The sequence below is a fragment of the Drosophila arizonae genome, chromosome X (genome assembly GCF_054131065.1).
Source record: "Drosophila arizonae isolate 15081-1271.41 chromosome X, UAZ_ARI_1.0, whole genome shotgun sequence".
In the NCBI taxonomy this organism is placed as follows: domain Eukaryota; kingdom Metazoa; phylum Arthropoda; class Insecta; order Diptera; family Drosophilidae; genus Drosophila; species Drosophila arizonae.
Genome location: NC_142927.1, coordinates 18,239,902 through 18,246,536, shown reverse-complemented (window position 1 = coordinate 18,246,536; position 6,635 = coordinate 18,239,902). Strand labels below are relative to the sequence as shown.

Genomic DNA, 6,635 nt, shown 5'->3' with positions numbered 1-6,635 from the left:
TGTGCGCGCCCCTGTAAGTATCTGTGCGCGTGTGTCCTGTCTCTGTGTGTGCGAGGCGAAAGCTTGCAGCCAGCGCTGGCTGAGCATAAACAAGGCGAGCACAATGGTTTCTCAATGGGCTTACTGAATGGGCCGAGCGTAACTCACCCATACAGAGGCACGGCTTGCGCTCACTTACACACACACACACACGCACTCGCACGCACATATACAGAGGCGATTGCGTAAAACAATGTAACTGTAACTGTAACAGCAAACGCTGCTGATGCTGTAGTCCTTGTCTCGCATTCGCTCTGAGCAAGCTTTTGTTTTGTGTTTTTTTTTTTTTTTTTGTTCAGCTGCTGTTGTTGTTGTTGCTGGCTTTTGGGCAAAAGTTCTCGTGGTTTGCGCTTAGCTTTCGCTGGCCACAGCATTGGAAGCTTTTATCATTGAGTTACATGCGGGGAGTGCACAACCAGACTCTCACTGGCCCATGCCAAACAGCTGGCCAAAATCAATTGGCCTGGTCAGCCATTCAGGCCAAAACTGGCCGCTAACCGCACTGGCCTAGCTAAGCCAGCATTACAGAGAGGTCCAGGTCTAGTCGAAAATATATATAGAGAGAGAGAGAGAGAGTTAGAGATAAAGGGGCAAGCCTAGCTTGGCATTGAAGGGAGAGAGAGACCTGAGCTGGGAATATATATGCATATATGCTACATATATCTGTCTATATATATATGTATATATATATATATATATATATATGTATATTTTTTGACATTTGCATATAGCCTATGCGCCTAGCTGAACAATACAAATGAGATGCAAACTAGAGTACAGCTAAAGTACCTGAAATACTTAACATTAATGCTGTCACTCATACATATATATGTGTGTGTGTGTGTGTGTGCCAGCCTCTCTGTGTGAGTGTAGGGCTCAGCTCGCCAGATGGCGCCAGGCAACAGCAGCAGCAGCAGCAGCGAAACGGTGACGGTGACAACCCTAAATGAGCATTGGCATCTCGTGATTCTGAATGAAAGCGCGCTTGTTACGTGTGCTGCCTGGCTGCCTGGCTGGTTGGCTGGTTGGCTGTCTGTTTGGCAGTGGAATGTCGCCCCGGAATGTAATATGCGCAGGCCCAGGGCCTATGCCGAGTGGGCCCACCATAATCATCTTCATCATCAATTAGAGCAAGAGCAAGTCGGCAAGCAGCAGCAGCCGTCGCAGCAGCCGTCGCAGCAGCATCACCAGCAGTGGCACTGGCAGCCGAAGACGTAACGGTAACTGACAGTAATCATTCGTTAGCTAGCAACGGTAGCCGCCGCTCCACATAACCAAATTCGTTGCTGCCCACGACGCGCGCGCTCCCAGCGATGCGATACAGATACATATATACATTAGATATAGGACGAGCGGGAAAAAGTGAATGAGAAATCGTAATTTGCATTTTCAATTTTTGGTTTTTCTATATTTTTTCCGTCTAATTTTGTTTTTTGTTTTGCCCGTATTTCTTTTGAGGACGTCCGTGTTAATCGTAAGCCCGTGTTTAATTCGCTGGTGTTGCGTTATTATTTATGCTTGTTGTTGTTGTTGTCGTTTTCTGTTTGTTTTGTGGGTTACAGCAAATTAATATTTGAAGCCAGTGCCTGTGCCTGTGTGTGTGTGTGTGTGTGTGTGTGTCAAGATAATATGCTAGCAATTTTATAGACTGGCAAATTTGATAGAATACCAAAAGCAAATGGCAAAAATGCTTGTGTGCAATGTCATACACACACACATACACACACACACACACATAGATACGCATATTTATTACAGTTTACATTGTGTGTGTGCCTATAAATGTGTCCTTTAAAAATAGAGCATCCGAATACGGCACATTTGCCATTTTCTATTTTCTTCTACGCCACTAACTGCAGTAAATGAACAAAAAAAAAAAAAAAAAGAAGAAAAACAGAAGAAAAATGGGTCAAACGCTGAAAAGACAAACAATCGTACATACGTCTATGACAGAGCAACAATGATGAGGGCCACATTACCGAACTGAAAATACTATATAAGGAAAAAAAAAAAAGAAAAAAAAAGAGAGCAACAAAAAAAAAACAAGAGTAACAAGAAGAGGAAGAGCAAGAAGGAAAACCACGAGACGCTCTCAGAAAACGCTATTAGGGAAAACATATTTATGTGCTCATTGCACACTTACAGCTCAATTTTCGTGAATATAATATACGTACATACATATATGCATATTTACAGCATATATGTACATACATATATATTCAGAGAAATGTCTGTCATTAGTTAACCATTAGAAATGTGAGTGCCATTTGAGTGGATGGATGTTCAGAGAAATGCATTTGGTGCTTACACTTGGCATTTATTATGAATAAGCATAAATCATTGATAGTTGAGCCACATATACACACACATACATATATAAATTTAGATATATTTATGTGCATATTTAGGTGTGTGCATCGGTCGGTGTCTTTGAACAGGAACTTGAAGCTTGAAGGACGCGCATATAAACAAACACTTATCAAACTGCTGAATATTCTATGCATTGAACGACTTGAGACAACAGTTAGAAAGGAAAACCTTCGAAAGTCTTTCCCGTTATACACATAGAAAACACACATGTTATATGCATTAGTTTTGGCTTGTGTAATGACATAATATCAATTCGAAATATCTCTCCAATTACTATAGATATAAATACACTTGTGCAACGTTATCAAACACGCGACTAACTATGCAGCACTAAGAGCAGAAAGCGATAACGAGCGAGAGAGAGAGAGAGAGAGAGAGAGAGGAAGAGAGAGGGAGGTGTGAGAGTGAAGAAAACGTAATTCAAAAGATTGGCAATGCCATCCGGTATGAAAGTGAAAGCATCAGCTGAGACGATGCCAACGAGTTGAGAATCGCAGAGAGGAGAGCAACAGCAAACAGTTAACTGCCGCCAATATGACGAGTCTTGGCCATCTGGGCGTCTGTTACAGCCTATTGCTGCTGTTAGTGCTAAGCGCCCAGCTAACTGTAGTACGGTAAGCGGAATAACTGATCCTTGTAAGCCAACATATATCAATCTTCCCCTCCCTCTCTTTCTCCTTTCCGGTGCCCGTCGCTTCGCAGATGTAAGCGCAAGGAAATGCTCGCTGGCCGCTTAGAGAATGTTACGCAGACGATCTCAAAAATATTGCAAGGATACGATATACGGCTGCGTCCCAATTTCGGTGGCGAGCCACTGCACGTGGGCATGGATTTGACTATAGCCAGTTTTGATGCGATCTCCGAAGTTAATATGGTAAGTCGGGCACACCGAGCTAACTGCCTCAGCTGGAGCATACTTCAATTGAAATGTACTTTACAGGATTATACTATAACAATGTACTTGAATCAGTATTGGCGCGACGAGCGCCTGGCTTTCAACATCTACGGCCCGTACTACGATTCCGATGCCGACGACGATGGGGTCAATGATGTGCTGACGCTATCTGGCGACTTTGCCGAGAAGATCTGGGTGCCAGACACATTCTTTGCCAACGACAAGAACAGGTCCGTCAAATATATATATATATGTATAAATCATATAGAAGTACTTAGTGTATGCTTGACATAGCTTTCTGCATGACGTCACCGAGCGCAATAAGCTGGTGCGTCTTGGTGGCGATGGCGCCGTTACCTACGGCATGCGCTTCACCACTACACTCGCCTGCATGATGGATTTGCACTACTACCCACTGGACTCACAGAACTGCACCGTGGAAATCGAGAGCTGTAAGTTAACTGAGAGGTAGAAGCCTCAGCTATCAAGAAATATAAAATCCAATTGGATTTGTAGCTATTTATAGTTCAACAGTTTGTAGTTAAATCCTTTTGAATACAGCCTCAGCTTGCCTTAGGTTTTATCAAGTGAAAGAGAGAGAGAGAGTCCTTGCTATCAAGAACAACAGTATCCAATTGGATTTATAGCCGCTCAGACGGATTCCTATAAGAACAATAGACTAATTGGATGACAGTTAAATTACACTCTGGCTTCTCTTTAGTTGTCGAATAATGTTTTGCCTTTTGTACAATATACACATTTGATTGTAGTTAAATTCTTTTACGTTCCGCTCCCTTCTCATTTCGAATTTATTGTGTTTCTTTTTAGTTAGTTAATAAGCATAGCTCGCAAATACAGATATACAGCTATACATATAGATATACAGACATTTCACTCATAATTCTCTCAGCAGCATTCTCTTTTAAGCTCAGCTCGCAAATACTTGTTGACCGTTTCTCGTTGCCTGCATATATGTACATACATACATACATAAGTGTCTTTTACTCAAACTGTGAGAAAACACTCAAAGGCAAAAGAAAGCACTCAGAGCGTAACCGATTGCATCGGTTCTTTAACGAGCAGATTCGCGATCGGCTCGCCCGTTTCGCTCTGGTTGCTCCTTGACCGTTTGCTTGAGTTGAATGGAGCAAAAATACTTTTGTTGTTTGGTATGTATGCGAGAGTTGTGTGTACGTGAATTGTGTGGCCGCATGTGAATGGGGAGACTTCATTGGCTAAGTGCGAGCGTCAATCGTGTCTCTCCCTATACGAACACGAACAGTTCAACGAAAGGCGCTCAAAGAAAAACAAAAACGAAAAGAACCGAAGTCTCTTGCTCAGAGCGAGAGCGACTGTGAGAGCGAGTGAGCAGCAGTAGAGTGCAAGCAATCAAATTATTAACAGTTATGTGCAAGCTAAATGGGTAATATATTCTGAAAATATAGTTTTATCAAATATAGTTTTACTTTATGCGCCTCCTTTTTCATATCGAACTAGTTTAATAATTTTCACATTTTGTTTCACCTCTTCCCGTTTCATTCCGCTTAGATGGTTACACGGTCAGCGATGTGGTCATGTACTGGAAGCCAACGCCGGTACGCGGCGTCGAGGACGCCGAACTGCCACAGTTTACGATCATTGGATATGAGACCAATGACAGGAAGGAGCGCCTGGCCACTGGCGTCTATCAGCGGCTGTCGCTCTCCTTCAAGTTGCAGCGCAACATCGGATACTTTGTGTTCCAGACGTATTTGCCCAGCATACTGATCGTGATGCTATCCTGGGTATCATTTTGGATTAACCACGAGGCGACGAGCGCTCGGGTGGCGCTCGGCATCACCACCGTGCTGACGATGACGACGATCAGCACCGGTGTGCGGAGCTCGCTGCCCCGCATCTCCTACGTGAAAGCCATCGATATCTATTTGGTGATGTGTTTTGTGTTCGTGTTTGCGGCGCTGCTCGAATACGCCGCAGTCAATTATACGTACTGGGGCAAGCGGGCCAAGAAGAAGATTAAAAAGCTGAAGGATTGTGATCGACATAAAATAGGTACATAAATCAGCCTACGATGATCTACTATAATATCTCAGTGAGTATTTCAGTAATATTTTCTTTTGTCTCTGTCTCTGGTTGTCTGGCAGGTAAATTGGAGAAATCCGAAACGTGTTCAACCACAGAAGACATTATTGAGCTGCAGGATGTACGCATGAGTCCTATACCTTCGTTGCGCAAAGGTAACTACAATGTAACCCTCGGCTCCATCGGCACCGAGACCATGGACTTGGCCAAGTTTCCGCCAAGTTTTCGCATAACACGCAACTATGGAACAGGTCGCAGCCAGCTAAGACATCGCGGCCAAAGAGGTAAGTGGGATAAAGAATTTTATCAAGTGTTAACTGCTAACAGCCTCTCTTGGAATTGCTCTCTCTCTCTCTCTCTCTCTCTCTCAGCAGGCATCTCAGCGCGTCCACGCATGATGCACGCCATTAAGAAGAGCGCCTCGGCCATTAGGGCGACAATACCGAAAATCAAAGATGTTAACATTATCGACAAGTACTCCCGCTTGATATTCCCGATTAGCTTTTGTGCTTTCAATCTCGGCTACTGGATCTTCTACATATTAGAATAATTAGATGCGGCTAAAAGTGTTAGTAACTTGTACTTAGCCAAGTATCATTGCCCCTTCCACGGCCACCACCTGCTGCCCTCCCACTGATGAACTAGTATATGGTATATACATATATATATATACATATATTGACATTGACCAATTTATATAAATGGAATGATAAACCCGCAACATATACATATGCGATATATACACATACACATACACACACACATACACACACACACATTTGAGTATATACATATATATAAAAAAAAAATATATATATAGTTTAGTATTGCTATTCACATTAGGTAAATCACAGTAATTGTGTTCCCGGTAATTTGAAAATTTAGGTACAGATTAATTAAGTACGAGTTTAGCCAAATTGTACAAGGAATTGGTATGCATTTGGCCACATATATTAGCACGAGCTGTGCGACATAATTAGCATTGAGGACCATCAACGATGATCCGAGGCAGCAGCTCGATGTGACGCGAATAATTTCACTCTTGTTCAATCAAGTGCTTTTCATAATTATTCACAATATTCACAATATCATTGAGATCATTTACTGTATATTTCTTAGAAATGTTATTTAAATGGTTTACATATTTTACACAAATTGCATTTTTACTGCCTATGGGCTGGGATCGGGAATTTTGTTTGTTTCAGATTGAAGAACCGTTGGAATCGTTGGAAGAAGAAAATTGACTAAA

General features: G+C 42.4%; 1 protein-coding gene across 7 annotated transcripts; it reads left to right on the top strand.

Annotated features, from left to right (window-relative positions):
• Positions 1-61: 61 nt before the first annotated feature.
• Positions 62-6,541, top strand: Lcch3 (Ligand-gated chloride channel homolog 3). 7 transcript variants are annotated; one of them, XM_089473243.1, is made up of 8 exons: positions 62-94; positions 2,689-3,023; positions 3,112-3,283; positions 3,350-3,534; positions 3,599-3,756; positions 4,853-5,356; positions 5,449-5,670; positions 5,758-6,541. In XM_089473243.1, exons 2-8 carry the CDS (start codon positions 2,944-2,946, stop codon positions 5,934-5,936), a joined length of 1,500 nt encoding a protein of 499 aa, XP_089329369.1. In that variant the 5' UTR covers positions 62-94; positions 2,689-2,943; the 3' UTR covers positions 5,937-6,541. The 7 variants fall into 7 exon arrangements, with proteins under 7 accessions (XP_089329369.1, XP_089329368.1, XP_017870477.1 ...); XM_089473242.1 differs by lacking the exon at positions 62-94 and adding an exon at positions 116-1,259; XM_018014988.2 differs by lacking the exon at positions 62-94 and adding an exon at positions 1,266-1,401.
• The last annotated feature ends 94 nt before the right edge of the window (positions 6,542-6,635 follow it).

What these genes read in the sequence shown, in the direction of transcription:
- Lcch3 (XM_089473243.1), top strand. Translation starts at nt 2,944, where the DNA reads ATGACGAGTCTTGGCCATCTGGGCGTCTGTTACAGCCTATTGCTGCTG. An exon ending in GCCCAGCTAACTGTAGTACG is followed by an intron (nt 3,024 to 3,111) that starts GTAAGCGGAATA and finishes GTCGCTTCGCAG; the next exon opens with ATGTAAGCGCAAGGAAATGC. An exon ending in TTGTGATCGACATAAAATAG is followed by an intron (nt 5,357 to 5,448) that starts GTACATAAATCA and finishes GTTGTCTGGCAG; the next exon opens with GTAAATTGGAGAAATCCGAA.